A 27400-nucleotide genomic window follows, 5' to 3' on the forward strand; every position below is an offset into this window, starting at 1 on the left:
AGACTCATGTTTCTCATCGGGTTTATATATTATCCCAGTATCAAAACCTAATAAGCTACCTATGCTGTCGACCATAGAAAAATCAATTTTATGGCTGCACTTCATTTCACATTTCAAAGTAACAGTGTTAGCTTTTAATTCAAAATATGTAACTATATCGGATAATAGTGATTTAATGGTTGCTTCTAGACTCACTATTTCATAAGAACCTGTAGGTATGGTTATTAACTGTATGTTAGTAACTGTATCAAGGGCGTTATCACGTACTACTCCAATACGGTTACATCCAGGTTTGATGTTTGGTATAGAGTTGTTTGTTTGAAGGCTTAAAAGACCTAATTCTGAACTATTAGCAACTTCTATAGGAGGAAAAAATTCACATGTTAATTCAGAAGAATTACTGTTAAGTGTTAAAGTTGTCATGGTTCCGATAAAAATTTTAAACACAAGTGTCCACAGTTATATGTATTATATCGTTGCTGTTTTTCACAATTGTAAATGATTTTACAACTTTTTAAATATTTCTGAACTTCAAGCGGGGGTTCTAACCCAAAGCTATCATAGTAATAAGCGCGGTTAAACTTCTTCCTAAGAGCAACCCAGTGGGAACCTGCGTTAACCGAGAGAGCTAAATTAATAACAAAAGCTTCTTGGCTTTTTGTATGAACAGGCAACGTATCTCTACAACAGGTTCCCCTGTAATGGGGTATTTTTAAAAGACGTGCACATTTATTAATTTCAAAATCAAATAATGCACGTTTGGGTAGCTCTGATATTAGTTTTTTGAATTACTTCCTCGTTTAGTGCTTTTAGGTTTTTTTATTCCTGCCCCTGATGATTTAGGTGCTAGAAATAATCCTTTTCCTATCTTATATTTTCCTTGTCCATAGGGCGTTAAAAACAATCCTTTTCCCAACTTTACAGTTGTATTTTTAGAAGCCCTTAAATCATTAATAGTTTTAACAATATTACTCGCTCCGGAAGCTAAAGATCCAACTGCAGTTAAACCGGCTATCAGAGGTAAAATGGGTAAAAACCCTCCAGATTTAGGAATAGATATTATTCTAGGTACTGATTTATTTTTTTTATTTTTAACCACAACCTTTTTAGCTGCTACTATAGCGATTTTAGCCAATTTAACCATGTTTTTCTCTGTACTCTTTTTAACAGCTTTTTTTGCTGCGGATACAGCTTTTTTATAATGAATCCCCATGCCTAACTTCCGTTTAGCTTTTATAGCAGTAGTTACTAGCCAAGAAGCGGCTTTTTCTTTAAGTCCAACGTCTTTAGATTTAACTAACTCCCAAGCATTATCTTCTAATAATCTATCAGCCTTGTGCCTATCATTCAGAGAGTTACTATTATTGTATGCAATATCATGTTCTCGACAGAGTTCATCTAATTTATTCACACCTCTATCACCCCGTGCAAGCCTTTCTTTTAATTTAGTCCCAGGACCTGCGAATCTAATAAAAACAAAAATATATATTTATTAGTTTTAATCATTATTTTTATTAGTTTTATTTTTTTCAATTACTTATATCCGGGCAAATGTAATTCAAATGGAAGATTATTTATAGCAGTGTTTAGTATACCACCACCTTTGTTGGTGTTGTTCTTTCGACGTGTAGACATCATATGAGCCATTACGTTTTTAACCAGATATATTTATACCGTTATGATTTTTTCACCACAAACTATTAAACTTTCAGTTTTAAACGCGGATCCTCCGGAGATGTATCAGACTAAGTCTAAAAATGGGTATTTATTACCAAATTCCGTACGCGCCTTAATTTTAGCCCCTTCTGGAGGGGGTAAAACCAACTGTGTATACTCTTTACTTACTAACATTAATGGGATTAAGTTTCAAAACATTTATTTATACTCGAAAACTGTAGATCAGCCAAAATATAAAATGTTAAAGGATATTATATCCGGTATTGATGGTATGAAGATGTTTACTTTTAACGAAAGCGATACTGTAATTCCTCATGAGAAAGCTTTACCTGAAAGCACATTTATTTTTGATGACGTTTTAACAGAAAGTCAAGGTGTTATACGCGCTTATTTTGCTCGCGGTAGACATAACAAGTTGGATTTATTATATTGTGCACAAAGTTATTCATATTTAGATAAAAGAATTCTTCGTGATAATGCAAATTTTCTTGTGGTGTTCAAAATGGATCAGACCAACTTAAAACATATTTACAATGATCATGTAGCTACCGATATGTCATATAATCAATTTAACGAGTTTTGTACAACCTGTTGGAATCGTGAAAAATATAATTTTATAGTTATTAGCAAAGACGATGAGAGAGATAACGGACGGTAAAGGCTCAATTTCGATACGTTTGTTACTATATAGAGTACAACTCGTATAACTATTTATTCATTTATCGATCAAACATGGCAGAGGAAAGTTACACTTTATTAAAAGAGTTAATACAGGCTAGAGAAAATATTAAACAAAAATTTAAAGATCTTAAACAAAATAATGCTAGAACCGATCATGTTATAAGGCAAAACCTAAATCCTATAATTGAACCTCTGCAAAAACTAACAGATATAAAATTAACTAAAATTAAATCAAAAGAAAACCTAGTAAATGAATCTATGCAATCAGATACAGAAGCCACCTCATCGACACAAGATCAAAACCCTGATGCGATAGACGTGGAAGACTTTATTAACAAACGCATAAGAACATGGTTAGAGTCTAGTAACTCGGATAAACTTTACGGGCCTATACAACATAAAAATGGTAAAATTACTCTCGGAGACTGTGCGTTAGTGTTTGAGGCTAAAGAAGAATCAGTTTATTTAGATAAAATATCATACCCCTTAACCACAGGTGTTTTGGAGTTATTGTTTTCAAAAAAACCTATGAACTATACTGAGACAGATTTAGGGAACTATAAAAGTATGTTAATAAAATCAAGTGTTCATCTGAATAAAAACAAAACACATATTCGCAAAGGAGGAAAAAAATATAATCTCATTGTTGGTTTATTCGCCAAAGGTGAAGGTCTTACTTTAACGCTAAGAAAAAACGTTAAGAAAGAACTAATTTTTTGGAAAAATCCAAACGATTTGTGTGAACGTTTAAAATTACTATTAGCTTCACAATCAGCAGGTAATACAGGTGTTTCGAATGAAATCACAATAATTTGGCAAGAGCTACTCAAGTCTAAGCTAATTAAACGAATTCCCGATGTCTAAACGGGAAATTGCTAACGAACTACACAGGCCTGCAAGAAGAAATTATATAAGAAGAAAGGTTGTATTATATGGAAAAAATGATTTGTTTCAAGCAGATTTATGTGAAATGGTACACTATGCGAACGTTAATAAGGGGTATAAATATTTACTCACAGTATTAGATTGTTATACTAAATACGCATACACAGCACCTTTAAAATCTAAAACCAGTAAAGAAGTAACATTAGCAATGGCTAAAATATTTAATATTCAATGTCCTAAACTCCTTCAGGTGGACAGAGGTTCAGAATTTTACTCAAAAACATTTGATGAATTAATTGAAAAATATAAAGTAAAACGATATTCTACCTTTTCGACTTTGAAAGCCAGCATAGTCGAAAGATTTAATAGAACGCTCAAAAATCTTATGTATAGAGAGTTCACAGCTAGGGGTTCATATAACTGGTTAGATATTCTACCATTAATAACCGAAAAATATAATCATACTATACACAGATCTATAGGATTAACACCTGCACAAGCTAATGCAAACCCCTCACTAGTTAAATTACGTGAACGTGTGATTCCATATAAAAAAATCAGATTTAAAATTGGTGATAACGTCAGAATATCGATTTATAAAAGTTTCTTCCATAAAAAATACCTTCCGAATTGGTCGACTGAGGTGTTTTGTATTACTAAAGTCAACAAAACAGATCCCCCCACTTATTTACTTAAAGATTATAAAAATAATCCTATATCGGGTTGTTTCTACACCGAAGAATTGTCTAAAACCAACTATCCACATGACTACTTAGTGGAAAAAGTTGTTCGAACTAAAGGATCTAAATTGTATGTTAAATGGTTAGGATTTCCATCGACCGAAAATAGTTGGATAAATAGGACTGATATAAAGCAACCATAGCCAGTCATACGTTGACTATGAACGTGTTTGGAGAGACTGCTGATACATTTATAAACAATATAATTTCAACGCTTGACGGTAATAGCAAACTTATAAAAAATAACGATAATAAAATTTCAAGTATTACAAAACAGTTGTATGACATACAGAAAACAACATCAGATAACCTTGAAAAAATTAAATCTATAGAAACTACTATAGAAAAATTCAATGATGATAATGAAATTTTTAAGTATACAACTGATAAAACAATCGTAGAAATTCTTAATAGTATTCAAGACCAAAACGATGTTCGAAAATTAGATGAACATATATTAGGCCGTATAAGTTCTTTAGAAGTGTTTCTCGCAGATAAATCAGGATTTAAGAAGCCGGCAAATTAGTTGATTTATTTTTTCATAATGACTTCTGCTATTTTGGATATGGAATGCATTATGTCACCAGACTCTAATTATTTAGTAAAAGAATTATCTGTAATTGCAACTGACACATGGAATACACAACATTGGATATTTAAGTACAACTTTACACAAACTTCAAACAAAAACACTCGAAACGTTAACAGGTGGCTAGCTAGAAACCATCACTCAATGACACCTCAATATGGAGACGTTGAAGCAGAAGATATATCGAGAATTTTAAATTCTTTAACATTTACAATCATCTATGTCAAAGGGCTACAGAAAAAAGATATTTTACATCAGTTTATACCACATATCCAAATAATTAACCTTGAAGACATCGGATGCCCTCGCTTATCGGAACTAACCACTGAAGAATCATATCCATCATGTTTATTTCATATGAATTTAAACCCTAAACACTGTACTTTTTATAAAATGTTTGCATTACGAAATTGGTTTGTAAACATCTCATAACCTTGTATATTATAATGTATTTTAGTTTAACTTTATTTTTAATAAAAACAATTTATTTATTATAATTTAGTAGTCTATTTTTTTTATTTACATTACGAATATAACATAGTACATGTAAAGATATTATTTATATATATATATATTTATTATTATAAATTTGAACATTGTTATTGTTATAAAGTGGAAAAAAAAGGGGAGGGAACATTAATAAATTTTATTTACATATTCTCACTACAACAATCAGAAGTGGGAGAGGTTGTCTGCACAAAACTGAAGTGTATAGAAAATATATATAACAAAACAAAAAATAAAATGGTAAAAAAAAAAAGTGTATATGTACATATATAATAACACTTTATTTACAATAAAAAGGTTGAGGTTAGCTACAATATAATTCATTTTAATATTAAATCTATATTATTGACATTACAAGTATAACATACATGTACAGATATTAGTTAATTAAACATATATTATATGCATGTATTCACAAATTTAATCAATGTTATTGTTATAAAGTGGAAAAAAGGGGGGGGGGAATATTAATAAATTTTATTTACATATTCTCACTACAACAATCAGAAGTGGGAGAGGTTGTCTGCACAAAACTGAAGTGTATAGAGAATATATATAACAAAACAAAAATAAATAAAAGGGTGAAAAAAAAAATAACAATATCTATAAACTTAATAATAAATTGGAAATTATAGTTCTTCTTCTTCTTCTTCTTCTTCTTCATCTTCTTCTTCTTCTTCTTCAGCCATCTCCCTATGTTTAAATAAATTGTTTATATAAGTAACATTTTTTTTTAACAATCTAATGATTTTATAACTTACATTAGTTTATAATGTCCATAAGGTAAAGTATGTATACGGTCAGGTAATACAACTCTCTTGTCGTCTTGTCGATTTAACGCTAGCTTGAGGGTTGAAATGGTTTTAATATTATATTTATAAGAACGGAATGAATTCATCGTACGGTATGGATTGAATGCAGCTGGATCTTTTCCATTGATACCTTGGAATAAACAATCCATATGATCCTCAAATGTCATATGGTTCTTTATTACATGGTAAGCAACGCCCTTAGCTTTAATATGTTCATGTCCAACCTGTATGTAACCATACGATTTTGGTTTTAGAGCCACTTGTTCTGAGATTATTTCACCTCCAGTCTCATCTAAAACATATTAGAATTATTATCTATATACAATAAAAAAAAGAAACTATTATATTGTATAACTAACCTGTGAAAGTTCCGGGAACTTTTTTTCTCTCGGTTCTATAACACGGATGAGATGGCGGGAAATTAGATGTATCCAATTTTTCCAGAAAACCCGGTTTGGTTAGCATGTCATGGTAAAAGTCATCTGTCTTAATTAAATACATTAGAGAATCTGAAAATATTAATAATAAATATATATAATAGTTTTCCAATAAAAAAAATAATAATAGTATTACCTGTATCCATGTATAACAGTTCTATGTCACATCCATAGTATTTTTTCATTACATTGTAATGAAAATTATACATTAAAGTCTTGGAGATTTCCAAGACAGTAAATCCTACATAAATAGGCTTATCAAAAGTTAAAACTGCCTTGTGGAGGTGTACCGCATACAAGTTTTCATTGTATTGCGTTACACCCTTAAATGTAGGCTTGTTTATCAGTTTTTGAAAAGCTGCAGGACTGCAGACAAGAGACATCTTCATGCGATTGCGCACATTCTCCATGGTTTTACCTATTAAAATAATTAAGATGATATTATTTTTTAAAAAAATTATTTTTTTTATATATAATTATATATATATATACACATTTACCAAAAACTGCGTTGTTCATGAGCTTAAAGAAGTCCTTTTGGAAATCGTCGGTTGCTTTTTTCCTCATTTCCGTATTGAGTGAAATATAGCTAGCTAACCAAGGGCTTTGGTCAAATTGAAGTACCCTATGCACCTTTTTTAAAACAAGACCCTCCTTCAGAGCCTGCTTTAAAATTGAGTGGTGCACAATATACTTTTTTTTATCGTTTAACGTCAAGATTAATTTTTTTATCTTTGAACCAGGAGGGGTAATCTTCTCACACATAAACGGCAGATCTGAATGTTGATCATGAAGGGATTTCGGGTATTCGACATCAACCTCTAAAATCAACCCGTTTTCCGAATTGTCATCTATTCTGTCTAAACGGTTTTGAATAGATTGTACAGAAAGATTTCCTTCGTACCATTTGAAGTTACCAGTTGGTATCGTTTGCGACATTGCCCAACCATATCTGAAATAATTATATGAAAAATAAAAAAATAAACTATAAATACAGTTTTTACATTATTATTACTCACAGATTTGTTGCATCAAGATATGTTATCCATCTGTTTGGTTCTTCGGGATTGTATACGGGCGCCTTGCTGTGGTTAGCTTTAGAGTATCTCTTTGAAGCTTGACAGATTCCCCCTCTTACACCTAAATTAGATAACGAATGTTAGAGATGTAATATCAATGAAACTTATAATTGTTATTACCTTGCTCGAACATAAGTAACATGTCATAGTCTGATATCAATTCCAACTTGGCTTCAGTGTGTTTCAAACACACATCGAAACTCATACCAGGGATAGTATAATAATGACAGCAATCGATTTCATATGTTTTTAAACAGAGCTCCCTAAAAGCTTCAAAAACATCACATAAAATATGTACATCCAATTCGTTATACCTGAAAAATATAAATAATTATCAGACTAAGATAGAATACTATTAAATATATCACATACCATAAGCTGTATTCGCCTAAAGTTTTGAATTTAAAACGATTCCATACATTTTGAGCGTGTTTATAATCATCTTGGGAAATATTTTTCTCAGTCAGTGAACTAAAAAAAAAAAATGATTTTATTTTATTTTATTATTATTTTTTTTTTTTTATGTAATATAATTATTATAATTCACCTGTAAAACTGTTCTATAGGCGGTAGACACTGTTCTTCCAATTTTTCCCATGAGTCCGTATAATGGTAACAGTAAACACCTTTACGAGTAACCATATCCAAATCATCTTCACCATATGCACTTATCACAGAACGGAACTTTGTCTTATCGGATCGAGCAAGGTTATTGGCTAATTTTTCTAAACTACTAGCCATAAAACGATAACTATCCAGAAAACGTATAGAAAACCTATTCGAAATATATTTTGAAAAAGAAATAAATTTTTTCTTCACTATTTGGAATTACGTTTATTGTATGCGGATCGTGCCCTAATTCATTTATTATTATATGGCTATCATAACTAGAGAGATTGTGCATGATGCAACTTACGAATTTCGCGGTTTGCATCTTTAAGTTACACCTATTACAGACAGTCTGTCTATATCTACCGCTTAAATGATGGTGATCACGTACCGGATTATTTGTTAATGAAAATTTACATTTACAAAGAGGACATTTACCCCCGTTCACGATAGACTTATGGTTACTTTCATTCTGTGATGTCATACATATAGGAGTGTTGATTTTTAAAAGCTGTTCAATTTTACGTGCCACATCAGTAATGCTCTGTATAAAATGCTTCGGTACATCGTTAGCCTCAGAATTTGCATTACCTCTGTATACAACCGGGGATTGCGGTATGTCGAATTGATCCATTAGCTCTGTCGGTACATCCTCGCTAGCTTTAACTAAATAACAATAACTCATGGGAACATGCTCTTGAGTGACAGTTGTTTTCCCAAAATGGTTGTCCCCTACAGGTTTCTTCAATAAACACTCGAAATCAGCGTAAATGACAAAATCGAGTTTTTGGGTGTTACCCCAGTTCTCAAACTGCATGTACGTATTTGGCGGTGGTAGAATTGGAGTTACTGACTCGTTCTTGACGCATATTCGTTTATGATCTTCAAGTCTAGCTTCTTTATCAATTTTACCCGGTTCATCGATGTACACCTTAAAACAGCGTCTGCAGATGGCTTTTTCCTTGGTGTTTTTAGACAGTTGACATCCAACCAATCTTGCAAGATTCTTGATATAACAGTAGTGGTATACTCCCCCTCCGTTGTTGAAATATAATAAATCGTAATGATCGGTTTGTTCACGGTCACACACCTTGTATGGGATAATAATGAATTCATCCTTTTCTGCATTTTGAGACGTCTGGCCGTTGTTATTCTTAGATTTATTTTTATATGTTAAACTCCCCTTCTTGAAGCCGTACACGTTTATCGATACCCCTGGATTATTTTTTTCAAAATGTTTCACCTCAGATAATGGCACGGGGAAAGTAAGTCCCGAGAAATTGTGTCTGCTTGGCACATTCTGATAATGTGTGATACGGCTGGGGTTTGGCGCAGTAACGTCCTTGGCCATAATGCTGTATTTGAAGCACATATTGTCATTATTTTGTACGTTTATTGTTGCTTTACGATTTTCAATTGTCTCCGGAAGCGGTATAAAAGCTGAACCTCCAAGGGGTGTATATTTAAATACATCAAGTAGTATACCATCAATTTTCTCTAAAGAAAACCCGGATCCTTTCCCCTCCATCTCAGCCTCTTCAGAAATTATCTTAGCAAAGTCCTCGTCTATTGCCGATTCAATGTTCGTGTCCTGGAATAGAGTTCTTGCTGATGACTTGAATGCTCTATTTTCCAAAACATCTGTAGAAGGGATTTTATACGTCGATTCCAGTTTTAATGTATACTTCACCGCATTTTCGGCTACAAGTGTTCTTAATAATTCGAATAGTTGCGGTTTGGTTTCAGACAGGAAAGAGTCATAATCAGCTAACTGATTAAAATTTCTTTTGTAGAAAGTTTTACAAAGCCCGTTGAACCCACTGCTAGTTAATACAAATCCATCTGCTTGAGTAACTGCTAGTCGATGACGTTTCAATCGGGTGTTAGATTGGTTGACGTTGTCTCTTTGTCGTTTACCTACACCTAATAATAAAATAATATTCCCTACTTAATATAATACGTTTACTATAATTTTCTAATCAAATTAAATAAAAACTAAAAAAAATATCGGGCGTTGACGATAGGCAATTTTTATGTAAATATTTTATCGATTAAAAATAATTTCAGTTAAATTAAATCGGCCGTAGAGTGTAAAAGATTTTTAGATAATTATTATAACGTTTAAAAATTGTAATTTTCTTCGCAGGATTATATTTTATTAACACGAAAAATATTTATACATTTAGTTAAATAGTATCGAAGTTAAATTTAAAAAAATTAAAAAAACGGTTGTAGACGGTGACCGATTTTTATATAAATTAGTTTATCTTAAAAAAAAATAAAAAATATTTATACATTTAATCGTTAATCGCGTTAAAAATAATGCTTTTGATAATAAATTTAAAAAAATATTTATACATTTAATGGTTAATCATGATAAAAATAATGTTTTTAATAATAAATTTATCCAAGTTGTAATACTAACTATTCAATCGATTAGATATTATTATCTAAATTTTTAATCTAACCCTAGACTATCGTTTCACTTGTAAAACTATAATAAAACTAATAAAAACAGGCGTTGAAGATAGGCAATTTTTTTAGTTAATCGTTTAAAAATTAATTCCAGAGTTAAATTAAAAAATTGGTTTTACTAATAATTTAACCAAGTTGTAATAATATCTATTTATACGATTAGATATATTTCTAATATACTATTAACTAAATTTTAATCTAGCCATATCCTATCGTTTCACTTGTAAAAAACTATATTATTGACTAACCTGATCCACTTGCCGAGTTTGATTGCGTATGTTCGGGGGTTTGTATGTAGTCCGGTAAATTTGCCGATGTTGATGGAATATTATCATATGCTTGATTACATAATTCATCACCTTCACTATCGAAGAAGCTTTCATGTGATGTGCCCCTTTGTTCTAAAAAAAAAAGGGTATTTAATAATATTTACTATTTTACAAAAAAAAATGTTTATACTAACCTAATGTCTGGTTGTTGGATGTGTGTTGTATAACGCTAGTACGTTGCTGTATACGCTCGTGTCTTCCATCCTGACCAGCTCCGGCTGTGTGAATATATATATTTATTTAATTAAATCACTAAATTTTTTTAAATTAAAAAAAATGTATCTTATTTTAAGTAATTTACATACCGTGCTTCCTTTTGCAGTGTCGAGTAAGATTGAATTTACTTTCACAATCAAATTCACATTCACCGCAGTAAAATCGAACACCATCATGAGTTTTAAGATGACGGTTTAAATTATGCTTTAAAGAGTACACCTTTTTACAAATATTACACTGATACATGATTAAAAATTTAATATGATCAATATAATATTAATAATATAATAATAATTGATTAATAATGATAATTTATTATGTTAAATGCGTAAAAAAATTGAATTGCGTTATAAAGTTAGTAAGCAATATCTTATATAAGCGTTAATATATTGTATGCGTTAGTATGTTAAATTTATGCGAAAGCGAAAATATATTTAAAAATTAGCAATAATAATAATATTAATATGATAATTTGTTTTTAAAAAAAACACAAAACCGATAATATTAAAATTAAACACTGAAAAATAAATGTAATATTTTAACGGAGTGAAAACTTAGATGCACTTGTTAACGTTTTCGCTGTAGAACCAAATCTGACGTTATTAGAAATATTGGTTCACTAGCATGGTCTAAGATTTAATCATAACCTCCCTCCAACAAGCAAAATATTCATCCCTCCCAACTCGTTGGAAGGGATGATATTTCGTTTCATATTGCATCTACCAAACATTAGCAACTGGTCTGAACTTGATTTTTTTTTGAGTGCGTTATAGGATTCTATGGAAAGACCTTTCGTTGACCGAAACGAAATTTATGTATATATTTTTACACGTAAATACTATTTTAAAATGACCATACGCATCGCCACATGGGGAGGATTTTTTTTAAGCAAACAACCTAAATTCTTCGATAACATGGTTACACGGTAAATTTACGATTTTTATTTATAAAGAAAATAACGGGGTTGGTCTTTTCTGACGATATATTACACACCCCGACTTGACCGAAACGAATTTTATGTATATATTTTTCACATAGTATACATTATTTTAAAATGGCCTTACACATCGCCACATGGGGGGCGGGTGTTCTTTACGTAAACAAGCCAGCATCTACCAAACAATAGCAACTGGTCTGAACCTGATTTTTTTAGTGCGTTATAAGATTCTATGGAAAGACCTTTCGTTGACCGAAACGAAATTTATGTATATATTTTTACACGTAAATACTATTTTAAAATGACCATATGCATCGCCACATGGGGAGGATTTTTTTTAAGCAAACAACCTAAATTCTTCGATAACATGGTTACACGGTAAATTTACGATTTTTATTTATAAAGAAAATAACAGGGTTGACCTTTTCTAATGATATATTACACACCCCGACTTGACCGAAACGAATTTTATGTATATATTTTTTACATAGTATACATTATTTTAAAATAACCTTACACGTCGCTATATGTGGGAGGATGATCTTTGCGTGACCAATCCAAATTCTTCAGTTTTACATCATGTATAACCTAACCTAACGGTAAATTTACTATCTACATTTATAAAGAAAACTTCTCGGGTACATACACAATATTTTTTTGAATCTATATATCCTGGAAAATATTTAGTTACGTAAATCAACATTTAGTGTTAACCATTTCCGTGAGCAACCCGTGTATTTTGTTTAACTTAAAATATTATCAAATTAACTATGTCAAATCTCTCAGAAATTTATATAAGAAACGATATGTTTACCTCACGTTTTGTTTTTGAACGTATATCTCAATATCCTCTAAAATACGGGGTAGATCATATACGACGATATTCAAGTGCGTTTACCGAATGGAATGTCGCGTATTGTTGTAAACGTTTCAACAGTCGCGATTATATATGCAATGAACACCCGTGTTGGAGCACTTTTGAGGGCATAGAACGACAACCTGAATTTGGGGTTAGATCATTTGCCATCAACGACATTAATGGATTTTTCGCATTTATGCGATTAATGCATTGTAAGCAATGCAGACGTCCACTGTACCGATGGCTCACAGTCGATAAATCAATCGCCAGGAATTGGAGCCTGCTTACATTAGACAAGTTTGTAAATTACGTTGATATACCTATTGAATATATTAACTTGTAATTTTTTTTTACTAACCTTAGATTTAAGAAACCGGAGTTAATTATTGTAATTTTTTTTATTAATATTAGATTTTAAGAGGTATGATTGTAACTTAAATATTTTATCTAAAAGAAACTTTTTTTTAAAAAAAAACAATAAATCCTCATTTTTTTTAGTTAACTATGTATTTAATTTAATTGAATTTATTAAATTTATTTAAACTAAATTATCATGACTCATCTATGAACTAAATATCTATCCTTATTATTTAAAAAAAAATGTGGTCTGGATTAATCGTTTCTATAACACTATGGTTAGTAAGAATTGTAAAAAAAATCTGACCATAATAATTACATGATTTCACCTGTCTGTGAGCTTAAGGTGTGTATGCATGATTTCTATGCGTTATAAGGATAAAATATTGTACTAAATGGAAACTTGCCATTTTTACTTTTAAGGTTTGTATTAAATAAAATATCGTATTCTATGACATCAGTTAAACGGTTTTTTAAAACAAAATTTAAAAGTAATATAATATTTTATATGTATTATCCATAAATAATATTATTAAGAAATGACCGTTAAAAATTATAACAGCTTAAAACAGGTTAGGCTAGGTTAGATTGAAAATCAAAAAATTAGCTGTTAAAAATAATAATATAAAAATTGATAAAAATAATGAAGATTTTTTTCTTTAAATATAATACATTAAAATTTTCCGATTGGGTTAGGTTAGGTTAGGTTAGGGTCAACGAGGCGGAGTTCATTGTTACACCGTCATCCATTCATCCCCGCGGCGGCCATTCTCCGGGCGGCGGCCGAGACACCTACAAGACGGGGTACAGGACAGCTGTGAATTATCCGATCGCCACCTGCGTAATCCTCCGGCTAATCCTCCGGCTTATCACCAATCCTCAATCCTCAATCCTCCCATTGTTCCAGTACATACATTCCCCTTCTACTTACTACTTGATGTATTTAAATATACACCCCTTGGAGGTTCAGCTTTTATACCGCTTCCGGAGACAATTGAAAATCGTAAAGCAACAATAAACGTACAAAATAATGACAATATGTGCTTCAAATACAGCATTATGGCCAAGGACGTTACTGCACCAAACCCCAGCCGTATCACACATTATCAGAATGTACCAAGCAGACACAATTTCTCGGGAATTACATTCCCCGTGCCATTATCTGAGGTGAAACATTTTGAAAAAAATAATCCAGGGGTATCGATAAACGTGTACGGCTTCAAGAAGGGGAGTTTAACATATAAAAATAAATCTAAAAATAACAACGGCCAGACGTCTCAAAATGCAGAAAAAGATGAGTTCATTATTATCCCGTACAAGGTGTGTGACCGTGAACAACCCGATCATTACGATTTATTATATTTCAGCAACGGAGAGGGAGTATACCACTACTGTTATATCAAGAATCTTGCAAGATTGGTTGGATGTCAATTGTCTAAAAACACCAAGGAAAAAGCCATCTGCAGACGCTGTTTTAAGGTGTACATCGATGAACCGGGTAAAATTGATAAAGAAGCTAGACTTGAAAATCATAAACGAATATGCGTCAAGAACGAGTCAGTAACTCCAATTCTACCACCGCCAAATACGTACATGCAGTTTGAGAACTGGGGTAACACCCAAAAACTCGATTTTGTCATTTACGCAGATTTCGAGTGTTCGTTGAAGAAACCTCTAGTTATGATAGCCATTTAATAATAAACGAATTAGGGCACGATCCGCATACAATAAACGTTATTCCAAATAGTGAAGAAAAATTTATATCTTTTTCAAAATATATTTCGAATAAGTTTTCCATACGTTTTCTGGATAGTTATCGTTTTATGGCTAGTAGTTTGGAAAAATTAGCCGATAACCTTGCTCGATCCGATAAGACAAAGTTCCGTTCTGTGATAAATGCATATGGTGAAGATGATTTGGATATGGTTACTCGTAAAGGTGTTTACTGTTACGATTATACGGACTCATGGGAAAAATTGGAAGAACAGTGTCTACCGCCTATAGAACAGTTTTACAGGTGAATTATAATAATTATATTACATAAAAAAAAAAAAAATAATAATAATAATAAAATAAATTAAAAACAATTTTTTTTAGTTCACTGACTGAGAAAAATATTTCCCAAGATGATTATAAACACGCTCAAAATGTATGGAAACGTTTTAAATTCAAAACTTTAGGCGAATACAGCTTATGGTATGTGATATATTTAATAGTATTCTATCTTAGTCTGATAATTATTTATATTTTTCAGGTATAATGAATTGGATGTACATATTGTATGTGATGTTTTTGAAGCTTTTAGGGAGCTCTGTTTAAAAACATATGAAATCGATTGCTGTCATTATTATACTATCCCTGGTATGAGTTTCGATGTTTGTTTGAAATACACTGAAGCCAAGTTGGAATTGATATCAGACTATGACATGTTACTTATGTTCGAGCAAGGTAATAACAATTATAGTTTCATTGATATTACATCTCTAACATTCGTTATCTAATTTAGGTGTAAGAGGAGGAATCTGTCAAGCTTCAAAGAGATACTCTAAAGCTAACCACAGCAAGGCCCCCGTATACAATCCCGAAGAACCAAACAGATGGATAACATATCTTGATGCAACAAATCTGTGAGTAATAATAATGTGAAAACTGTATTTATAGTTTATTTTTTTAATTTTCATATAATTATTTCAGATATGGTTGGGCAATGTCGCAAACGATACCAACTGGTAACTTCAAATGGTACGAAGGAAATCTTTCTGTACAATCTGTTCAAACCCGTTTAGACAGAATAGATGACAATGCGGAAAACGGGTTGATTTTAGAGGTTGATGTCGAATACCCGAAATCCCTTCATGATCAACATTCAGATCTGCCGTTTATGTGTGAGAAGATTACCCCTCCTGGTTCAAAGATAAAAAAATTAATCTTGACGTTAAACGATAAAAAAAAGTATATTGTGCACCACTCAATTTTAAAGCAGGCTCTGAAGGAGGGTCTTGTTTTAAAAAAGGTGCATAGGGTACTTCAATTTGACCAAAGCCCTTGGTTAGCTAGCTATATTTCACTCAATACGGAAATGAGGAAAAAAGCAACCGACGATTTCCAAAAGGACTTCTTTAAGCTCATGAACAACGCAGTTTTTGGTAAATGTGTATATATATATATAATTATATATAAAAAAAATAATTTTTTTAAAAAATAATATCATCTTAATTATTTTAATAGGTAAAACCATGGAGAATGTGCGCAATCGCATGAAGATGTCTCTTGTCTGCAGTCCTGCAGCTTTTCAAAAACTGATAAACAAGCCTACATTTAAGGGTGTAACGCAATACAATGAAAACTTGTATGCGGTACACCTCCACAAGGCAGTTTTAACTTTTGATAAGCCTATTTATGTAGGATTTACTGTCTTGGAAATCTCCAAGACTTTAATGTATAATTTTCATTACAATGTAATGAAAAAATACTATGGATGTGACATAGAACTGTTATACATGGATACAGGTAATACTATTATTATTTTTTTTATTGGAAAACTATTATATATATTTATTATTAATATTTTCAGATTCTCTAATGTATTTAATTAAGACAGATGACTTTTACCATGACATGCTAACCAAACCGGGTTTTCTGGAAAAATTGGATACATCTAATTTCCCGCCATCTCATCCGTGTTATAGAACCGAGAGAAAAAAAGTTCCCGGAACTTTCACAGGTTAGTTATACAATATAATAGTTTCTTTTTTTTATTGTATATAGATAATAATTCTAATATGTTTTAGATGAGACTGGAGGTGAAATAATCTCAGAACAAGTGGCTCTAAAACCAAAATCGTATGGTTACATACAGGTTGGACATGAACATATTAAAGCTAAGGGCGTTGCTTACCATGTAATAAAGAACCATATGACATTTGAGGATCATATGGATTGTTTATTCCAAGGTATCAATGGAAAAGATCCAGCTGCATTCAATCCATACCGTACGATGAATTCATTCCGTTCTTATAAATATAATATTAAAACCATTTCAACCCTCAAGCTAGCGTTAAATCGACAAGACGACAAGAGAGTTGTATTACCTGACCGTATACATACTTTACCTTATGGACATTATAAACTAATGTAAGTTATAAAATCATTAGATTGTTAAAACAAAATTTACTAATATAAGCAATTTATTTAAACATAGGGAGATGGCTGAAGAAGAAGAAGAAGAAGAAGAAGAACTATAATTTCCAATTTATTATTAAGTTTATAGGTATTGTTATTTTTTTTTCACCCTTTTATTTATTTTTTGTTTTGTTATATATATTCTCTATACACTTCAGTTTTGTGCAGACAACCTGTCCCACTTCTGATTGTTGTAGTGAGAATATGTAAATAAAATTTATTAATATTCCCCCCCCCTTTTTTCCACTTTATAACAATAACATTGAATAAATTTGTGAATACGTGTATATAATATATGTATAATTAAATAATATCTGTACATGTATGTTATACTTGTAATGTCAATAATATAGATTTAATATTAAAATGAATTATATTGTAGCTAACCTCAACCTTTTTATTGTAAATAAAGTGTTATTATATATGTACATATACACTTTTTTTTTTACCATTTTATTTTTTGTTCTGTTATATATATTCTCTATACACTTCGGATTTGTGCAGATGACCTCTCCCACTTCTGATTGTTGTAGTGAGAATATGTAAATAAAATTTATTAATATTCCCTCCCCTTTTTTTTCCACTTTATAACAATAACAATGTTCAAATTTATGATAATAAATATATATATATATAAATAATATCTTTACATGTATGTTATATTCGTAATGTAAATAAAAAAAAAATAGACTACTAAATTATAATAAATAAATTGTTTTTTATTAAAAATAAAGTTAAATTAAAATACATTATAATATACAAGGTTATGAGATGTTTACAAACCAATTTCGTAATGCAAACATTTTATAAAAAGTACAGTGTTTAGGGTTTAAATTCATATGAAATAAACATGATGGATATGATTCTTCAGTGGTTAGTTCCGATAAGCGAGGGCATCCGATGTCTTCAAGGTTAATTATTTGGATATGTGGTATAAACTGATGTAAAATGTCTTTTTTCTGTAGCCCTTTGACATAGATGATTGTAAATGTTAAAGAATTTAAAATTCTCGATATATCTTCTGCTTCAACGTCTCCATATTGAGGTGTCATTGAGTGATGGTTTCTAGCTAGCCACTTGTTAACGTTTCGAGTGTTTTTGTTTGATGTTTGTGTAAAGTTGTACTTAAATATCCAATGTTGTGTATTCCATGTGTCAATTGCAATTACAGATAATTCTTTTATTAAATAATTAGAGTCTGGTGACATAATACATTCCATATCCAAAATAGCAGAAGTCATTAATTAATAAATCACTTCAGGAAAACTGCATTTACTGATTATGGTACGCAATTTATCAAACTGAAAATCTATTTTTTTTTTTTTAGAAAAACAAGAAAATAAAATTCATTAATATCACATTATGCGTGATATACATTGCAATTTGTATTCTTGCATTTGGTAGTAGCAACGCAGAAGCAAGCAAAGGTAAGTCGAGAAATAGTTAATCTATTATAAAATGTTTAATATACACATACAAATTAAGCGTCATCTGTGGACGGACCTAGTTGAATTACTTACACCATAAACAATATTATAAAAAAACAGGATTTTTATTTTATTTTCATTACCTTACTTTTTTAATTACATTTTTAATACGACATCCTTTACATTTACTCTACCTGTACTCAGTATCCGGTAAGGGGGTTAGACTATTTTTTTCGGTGTAAAAGTGTAACCTTTCAGTTAGTTGTATCATTAAAAAAAAACATATTGAAAGAAGTGGTTTTAAATTTCTTTTCCGTGCAAATAATTTAATATAGAAAAATGTTTTTTTTTTACAACAATATTATTTCATCTATGGTTTTCTTAAATCCGGTTACATTTTTTGAAGAAAAAATAATGTATTAATTTAAAATAAATATTTTATTTCCGATATGTGGGTATTATTGTGATATCCCTTTTATATAAAGTGATTTATTAGTTTCTATACAAAAAATAAACGAGTATATTACATCATTGTTTTCAATAAATATTATTTATATAACATAACACTAATATGTTTTTGTTTTAGATGCTCCACTCTATGACTATCCTAAGCTTCCTTAAAATTGCCTGAGATACGACCATGTGTATGCACAAATGGATCTATGCTTTATGGTGTCCAAATTAATTTCAGAAAACAATTTCAACTTGTAATAAAAATGTAATATTCATTTTCGTAATAAAATCGTTCAAATTTTAATACTATTTTTACAATATATTTCTGAACAATTTGTAAAATTCGTTTTTCGTTAGAGTTAATAACATTATTAATATTACATAAGTAATGAAGTGGTATATAACATGTACAAAGTAGTAACATAGTAATAACGGAAACATATATATATATATATATATGAAAATAATACTTGGGCTTGTTATTCGACAGGAGACATACCTGGGGACCCCATCTTAAAAAGCTGAAGTGAAACAGTTCAGCACTCGCCTACATCTAATAAGACCGCTCATTCAGTCCAATCTGAATATTTCTAACCGTTTACCTTCAAACAAAACCCTCCTTCTACCAACGTGGTCTTTCGGTATTGCTCTTTGTGGTGCCGCAAAACCCTCAAACATCAGGACAATTCAGGCGTTCCAGTACATATGTCTCCGCTTGGCCACCAAAGCCCCGCGGTACGTCACAACCAACTCCCTTCACGAAGACCTCAAAGTCACAACAGTCAAAAAGACTGCATCTACATTCTACCTAAGACTACACTCCAAAATGCAATGCCATTCAAACCGACTTGTCACCCAGCTGTACTGAAAAACACTTCCGGACAATCCAAACAGACGCCTCAAACGCAATTGGTCAAGATACCTACTCAATGTAAATTAACTTAATTATTATATTATCATCCAAAAATAAATTTTCCAAGTTTAAGATAAAATTTTTGATTGTAAATTCATGGGTAAAGTTTCAAATTAATATTAATAATTTGTGTTAAAAGTTGATGCCTAAATTAATATGAATACTGTATGACTATTTTTCCCTCAAAAAAAAAATGTAGTGTTATTTTCTCCCCTCCCCGGAAAAAAAGTGAATAATAAATATGTTATAGTATTACGGTCCGAATAACCACCATGATTTTTTTTATCAGGTACAATTATGTGTATACTGAAAATTTAAGTAAGATGAGCGTCTTGACCGATGACGTGGACTTGGTCGCTCTCCTGTTCTCCTATATATAATATACATAATACGTTCTAAATATATTCATAGCTGCACATCACAAAGCATCTTAATCTTTAGTCCATTTTATAGAAGAGTATTAATAATATCAATAATAATATTGGTACAATTTTTTTTTCAGCAAAGAAGTTCATAAGGTTAGCAATGTTAACCTCAATTGTTGACGTGTCAAATGAAAGATATTTTATCAGAAAGTCATTTGAATAACATAACAACAGTATGATATAAGAACTTTTAATCACAATTATTTAGATATTTTTTTCATTTTCTATTGCGGCGACGTGTCGGTACTCTTCGGAAAATGTGTATGCAATAAACGAGTTGACGATGGTAAAGTTAACTTCTGACAACACTTGTACAGCGTTTTTGACAAACGAATTAAATTGTTCCACTATTGATGCGTGAAACTCATCAGAGTCTACTGCTCTCCGGTTGTAGTTTTCTACAGAAAACTTAGATAAATCGTGTGCTGTAATTTTTGATTCCGACAAGAGATATGTTATTTTGTTCTCAATCTCCTCGACACCTGCATTTCTCGGTACTCCATCACTATCGATTGTGCATGTTTCAATACAACAGATTATGAAATGAATGGTGTCGTCGGTGCGTTCTCTAATGACGTTTACGAGGAGTTGAATGAGATTCGTGAGTTCAGAAATGACTTTCTCTTTGCGTTCTTGTAACGAGTCGTTTCCTAAACGACCAGCATTGGTCGTCGCCATTAGGAAATGTCTACCTAAATGTAACGCTATGAGTTTCATTATGTCAATGTACTATTTCTGAAAAACGAATAGTGCGTTAGCCTGGTTGCTTAGCGTCATGCCTAATCCCATCGCAGTATAATACTCGTGGATTAGTCCGTATTTGACTGTAACCCAAAAATCCGTGCCCAAGCTTTGGTCTACTATTGATTCTATTCCGAGTAAGCCGTTTAGGGTTAAAGTTTACATAGACAATTTTTGTTCGCCGATAGTAAGTATACCCAAATTACTGTTAATGAGTTTCTGATGTTCAAACTCTGATTTGTTATTTTCAATTAACGCTACAAGACTTTCCGATTTGTCCGTTTTATTTGTTAGCTGAATGATATCGTAATTTAAGAGTGTTAATTTGTTTTCAACGTCGTAGGGTGAACAATCGTATGCTTTCAAAAAACGTTCAAATACGGCGTAAATAGGCTGGTGAACTGTAATAATGGCAGAATGGTACTGGTCATTGATTACATTTAAAATTGCAATGTTTTCAAAAAACCTGTGCAATCTATCCGCGTACAACCAAAACATCCATAAAATATTTTTAGCCCATTTTAATTCTGTTATATTTATAGTAGCGGCTAACATTGCAGCAGCTTCTTTATCAAATAAAACTTTTTTAAAATCACCTCGCACCAGACAAATTGGGTCCGCCAAAAGTCCTTCGATTAATCGCATGTATCGCACACCGAACAACGCATAGCTGCACTGAAGTTGTTTGTGTATGTGTTTGATTCTTATTTTTTCGACAACTATCGAACTTCTATAACTATTGAATTTTTTTTCAAGAGGAGGATGCAGAAACCCCATATGAAGACTTTTCATTCTGTTCATCTCGTTCTTTCTTCTTATTTTTTCGACATCTTTCGGCGGCATCGCTGAAGCCACATTTATAAGCACAAACCATAATAATATGTTCAAAAGCAACATTAGCTAAAATTTTTAGCAAGAACTATATTTTAAAATATGTAGACGCGTTTTTAAAAAGATACAGCACACGAGAAGGGTTTGTTAAAGCTCAAATTTTCCAACGAAAAATCATATAGTTATTAACAGACATGAATATACAGACATAGAATATATCAACATGGCGTTTTTAATGTAAACACTTGTACATACACGAACGTATGCCGACTTCACTTAATCTCATTGTAACGGTAATTTATGGTCGATAACATGAAACATTAATGTTACAAGTGTAATCTTGTCTGCTTTTGTAGTAATAATAGTCACCAAATTGTTAGAATTTGCTATTTTTGAACAATAATGATGTAAAAATTACTGGACAAAAAACCAAGTTTTCATCATCATTAAAAAAAAAAAAAAAATCTAACAGAATAACTCAAAAAAATAAAGGGGTTTACGTTTAAATTTTAAAAGTTTATATCACTCGTACGCAAACCATTAATAAGGTAAAATGTTGTAGTTAGGTATTAAATATGCATCAATTTACACCTAATAACATACAAAAGTAAAAAATAAATCAAAAGGGACACTAAAAATCGAGGATTTCCAAACCCTCATATTCGTACAACCAATGTAATACATTGTGACCATTTAAAAAATACGAAAACCACTTTTTTGAAAATTGTTCAGCTGGTTTCGAAACTAGACGGCCGATGTCTCACTTTATAAACTATTCAATTTGTTTAATGTATTTTGATTTATCGGAAATTTTAGAATAGCAGATTTTACTATTAAATTTAAAAATAATTTAATAAATTTAAAAGTGCACGGGTAATAATGTAAGGTGTAATAGAAAGTGTGTTGTTACAACAATCAAACAATTTAGGTATTCGAAGCACTGAATATAATTATTATTATACAATAATTGTTTAGATTTAAAAACTTAAAAGACAAGACATTTTATACACTTTTATATATACATATTATGTTTAAAAAAACACTTGCTAGATCCATGCATGTTCCATGCTAATATGTTTTTTTTTATGTAACTTAATAAAACTTGTAACAGTAAAACATTTCAAAATACTCTCTATTGTTACTTAATAGATGAAAAAAAGGCATAGAGCATAAATAAAACATTCTAAAATTATTGAAAAACACAAAAAACTGTTTTTCTAATAACCATTAATGGTTCCATTTTGTTGAACTTTTCAAATATAATATGATCGTCTTCAGAAAATTATAATTGCAATTGACTGTATAAACATATTAACGAAGAACATTGTTATGTTGATTTAACAAAAATAAATATATTTATATATATATATATTTATATATATATATATATATATATGTGTGTGTGCTTGGTGAACGGTGACGAATCCGGTTGACTCTTCGAATAATAGTTTCTGAAATACCTTGAAGATACTATTCTTATTACCGTAGTACTGGTTAAAGTTGTATTTGCCAATCCTCTTTTACATCTTTACTCGCTACATAAATATATTTAATTGCAACTTAAGTCTAATAATAACTAATGTAATAGTGAGTAGGGGGGGGACATTTGCCCCTAGCCTTGTGTCGGACCAAGCATGGGCTGATTTTCAACTGGGTCTATGCCGGTTTCGGGCTAGTTATGGACCGCTGAATCTTGGTGCAAAACTGGCATAACCTAAATTTTGGGTTTTTTTTTATGCTTCAGGTATATTGCTATAATTTTTATCTAAAAACTGATCTATCACCACAAGTCGTAACCAAACCAACGCATCTTTAATACATTTGTGTCTATATTGAATTTCTTAATTTTTGCGGCTAACAAATTTCCAAAATTTTACATAAAATTTCTTATGCTTTTCTAGAAACTCACAGAAAATAATTACAGTAATAAATACCCAGTTATCGCTTGACATAAAGGTACATATGAAAATATATTTTAGATTTTCGCTAGTCGCAAAGATGTTTTTAATTTTCCATTTAAATAACACACAAGTTATACTACATGTATGGATGTGTGTTTTTTTTTTTTTAATTTTGCAAACCTTTGTTCACTTTTAAGGCATGTTGTTGTAACTAATTATAATCTTCAAAACTAATTATTTTTATATAGGCTTTTGAAAATCAAATGGTAACGTATATATTTCATTAACTTTTTTTACTGGCTGTTTGCTTTATGAATATCCTTCGGTAACCATACTTAGAACACGTAGTAACAATTTTCTGTGATCGTTCGGACAAGGTTTTCTTTTATTAAAATTGACTATTTGTTTTACGGATTATTAAAGACATTGTTTAAAATAATAAAATATCTATGTGCGTTAACCATATGTAAACAGTATATTTACCATAGCCGACGATTTTTTAGATTAAGAACAAGTAAAAAATTACAAGAGACTCGATGGTAGTCATTTTTTTTTTATTATGGTAAACAAGTTTTTATGATTAGCTATGTTAACCTTAATCGTTGGCATGTCCAACGAAAACAATTTTGTCAGAAAGTCATTATTGTTTGAATAACCTAATAATAGTATGGTATAGAAACTTTTATTTACAATTATTTAGACAGTTGTTATATTTTCTGATGCGGCGACTTGTCGGCACTCATCGGATGATGTGTATGCTATAAACGAGTTGACTACGGAGAAGTTTATGTCGGACAACATTTTGATAGCATTTTTCACAACCAAATCAAACTGCTCTACTATCGATGCGTGAAACTTATCAGGGTCTTATGTATTCTTTTCATATTTTTTTATTGAAAACTTGGTTAAAGTGTTTGTAGTTATTGATTTTGACAAGACATGTGTTATTTTATTCTCTAAATCTTCGACACCTGTATTTCTCGGTACTCCATATCTATCAATTATGCATGATTCAATACAAAAGACTATGAAATGAATGGTGTCGTCAGAACGTTCCCTAATGAAGTTTATGAGGAATTCTAGTTTCGTGAGTTGAGCAATCATTTTCTCTTTGCGTTCTTGTAACAAGTCTTTTCCTAAGCGAACAGCATTGGTCGTCGCCATTAAGAAATGTTTACCCAAATGTAACGCAATGACTTTTAGTATATCAATGTACTGTTTTTGAAAAACCAAAAGTGAATTAACCTGATCGGTTAGCTTCACGCCTAATCCCATTGCAATGTTGTACTCATAACTAGGCCCATACTTGACTGTCGTCCAAAAGTCTGCGCCTAAACTTTGATAAGCTATGGTTTTTATTCCGAGTAAGCCGTTCAGGCTTAATGTTTTCATAGAAAATTGTTTTTCGCCAACAGTAAGTATACCCAATTCATTGTTAATAATCTTCTGTTCATTAAACATTGATTTGTCATTCGCGAGTAACTCTACTAGGCTTTTCGTATTGTCAATTTCATATGTTGTCATAATAATCTCGTTAGTTAAGAGGTGTAACTTTTCATCGACGCTGTAGAGTAAACAGCCAGGTGCATTCAAAAACCGATCCAACACGTCGTAAACAACATTGTGAACTTTAAGAATGGCTAAACGGTGCTGTTCATCGGTTACGTCTAAAATTGTGATTGAATTTATGAATCTATGCAATCTATCAGCGTACAACCAAAACGTCCATAAAAGGTTTTCAACGTCTTTTAAACCTGGTAAATTCATGGAGGCGGCTAACATAGCCGCAGCTTCTTCATCAAACAAAATTTGTGTTAAGTTATCTTGCAGTACATAGTTTGGGTCCGCCAAAAGTCCTTCGATCAAACGCATGTAACGCGCGCCGAATAAAGCGTAGCTGCACTGAAGTTGTTTGTAAATAAATTCAGTTCTTTTTTGCGCCTTATATACCTTAGCTTCGTAGTTATTCAATTTTTTTATGAGAGGAGGATGCAGAAAACCCAAGTGAAGACTTTTGACTCTTTCCATCTCTTCCATAATTCTATTTGTTTCCATATCGTCCGGTGACATCGCCAAAACCACACTTATAAACATAAACCACAATAATGTGTTTAAATACAACATCATCTATGGCTTTGGAAAGAACTGTATTTTAATAAAATATAATCGTGTTTTCAAAACGATAGGTAAACCGATAGTAAGGTATATGTTAGAAACTGAAAGTTTTCTATACAAAAATGTATAGTACTTAAATTAATATGGGGTTTTTTATGTAGACACTTGAATACACAAGAATGTACGACGCCGTCATAGCATCCAACTTCAATTTTATAAATAAATGTTAAGCTGAACATTTAATAAAACCGTATTAAACCGTTACTTTTACCGAAAAATGTATAAAATAATATTTATCATTTCGTGGGTTTGTTTACTTAACAATTTTTTTTTTGGCGCATTAAATCTACGTATCACTATAAGAAATTTGAGCCGGTCATATGCCATAATATTGTATTTACCTATGATAGTTTGTATATACGGTGATTATTTTATCGTGAACAACTCAATATTTCATGGACTTTAATAACTATTTTTAAAGTTATTGAAGTTTCAAGTTTATGGCAGAAGAAAGATGGAGTGTAGTATTATTTTTATCTTCGCGCACTGCCTCTCCCATCCTAACTTTTAAACTCTTATGACTTATCGGGATAATAAGCTTGATAAGATATTGAGTGGTTCACGATAAAATGATCACTCTGTATAATAATTTTTTAAGTTGACTAGCCCTACAAATAAGTTGTTATGATTGTATTTACCGTTAAATCACATTGTAAGACAAAAGATACCATATTTACTATTTACGCCATTTGTTCGTGAAAGTATATTATCACTAACAATACTCTTATTTACTAGTATAATAAGTAATTTACGGTGTAAAAAAATATTGGTCACCCATACGGTAATTTCTGTATTCATTCGCGTGGCCAACGCCGGTGACAATACTGTACCACAGAGGTCGAATAACACAAGTCACAAAAAGCAAATTTTACAGAGGAGAGAAAACAAAAACTATCATAATGCATATACGTTACAATATTCCTACTACAGTTTAGGACTACGTTAGTTTACCACTTGCTATCAATGCATTTATCGAACATTGGAAAACAGTTTAAATACCTCTAAAAAAATCATTAAATGAATATTTTTATTATGAATATATATCATTTTTCTTAAATTTGGACTTTCTTTGGAATTTTCTTAAAAATCTAGAAAACCCTACAAAAAATATTATTGTATTTACAATGATGTTTTAGCTTCGATGCAAAGCGAGAAGGTATTGG

At 31.0% G+C, this 27400-nt stretch overlaps 4 protein-coding genes across 4 annotated transcripts; 2 read left to right on the forward strand and 2 right to left on the reverse strand.

Annotated features, from left to right (window-relative positions):
* Nucleotides 1–5836: 5836 nt before the first annotated feature.
* LOC126837789 (uncharacterized) lies at nucleotides 5837–8006 on the reverse strand. Its single transcript, XM_050571739.1, has 8 exons — nucleotides 7955–8006; nucleotides 7780–7878; nucleotides 7528–7721; nucleotides 7348–7468; nucleotides 6829–7280; nucleotides 6465–6746; nucleotides 6251–6400; nucleotides 5837–6183 (listed from the first exon to the last, which is right to left on the reverse strand). The coding sequence occupies exons 3-8, from the start codon at nucleotides 7610–7612 to the stop codon at nucleotides 5837–5839; spliced, it is 1437 nt and encodes a 478-aa protein (XP_050427696.1). The 5' UTR covers nucleotides 7613–7721; nucleotides 7780–7878; nucleotides 7955–8006.
* Nucleotides 8007–8343: 337 nt separating this feature from the next.
* LOC126837790 (uncharacterized) lies at nucleotides 8344–12148 on the reverse strand. Its single transcript, XM_050571740.1, has 6 exons — nucleotides 12101–12148; nucleotides 11126–11273; nucleotides 10955–11038; nucleotides 10740–10892; nucleotides 8455–9939; nucleotides 8344–8384 (listed from the first exon to the last, which is right to left on the reverse strand). The coding sequence occupies exons 1-6, from the start codon at nucleotides 12146–12148 to the stop codon at nucleotides 8344–8346; spliced, it is 1959 nt and encodes a 652-aa protein (XP_050427697.1).
* Nucleotides 12149–15012: 2864 nt separating this feature from the next.
* Nucleotides 15013–15820, forward strand: LOC126837791 (uncharacterized). The gene is made up of 4 exons (XM_050571742.1): nucleotides 15013–15206; nucleotides 15287–15385; nucleotides 15444–15637; nucleotides 15696–15820. Exons 1-4 carry the CDS (start codon nucleotides 15013–15015, stop codon nucleotides 15818–15820), a joined length of 612 nt encoding a protein of 203 aa, XP_050427699.1.
* A 186-nt stretch (nucleotides 15821–16006) lies between these two features.
* LOC126837792 (uncharacterized) lies at nucleotides 16007–17327 on the forward strand. The gene is made up of 4 exons (XM_050571743.1): nucleotides 16007–16335; nucleotides 16418–16699; nucleotides 16764–16913; nucleotides 16981–17327. Exons 1-4 carry the CDS (start codon nucleotides 16071–16073, stop codon nucleotides 17325–17327), a joined length of 1044 nt encoding a protein of 347 aa, XP_050427700.1. The 5' UTR covers nucleotides 16007–16070.
* The last annotated feature ends 10073 nt before the right edge of the window (nucleotides 17328–27400 follow it).

Source organism: Adelges cooleyi, unplaced genomic scaffold, assembly GCF_023614345.1.
Source record: "Adelges cooleyi isolate 19-005CV unplaced genomic scaffold, UGA_ACOO_1.1 ACOO_flye_CR_arks_rails_tigmint_CR_PRNA_29, whole genome shotgun sequence".
NCBI lineage: Eukaryota > Metazoa > Arthropoda > Insecta > Hemiptera > Adelgidae > Adelges > Adelges cooleyi.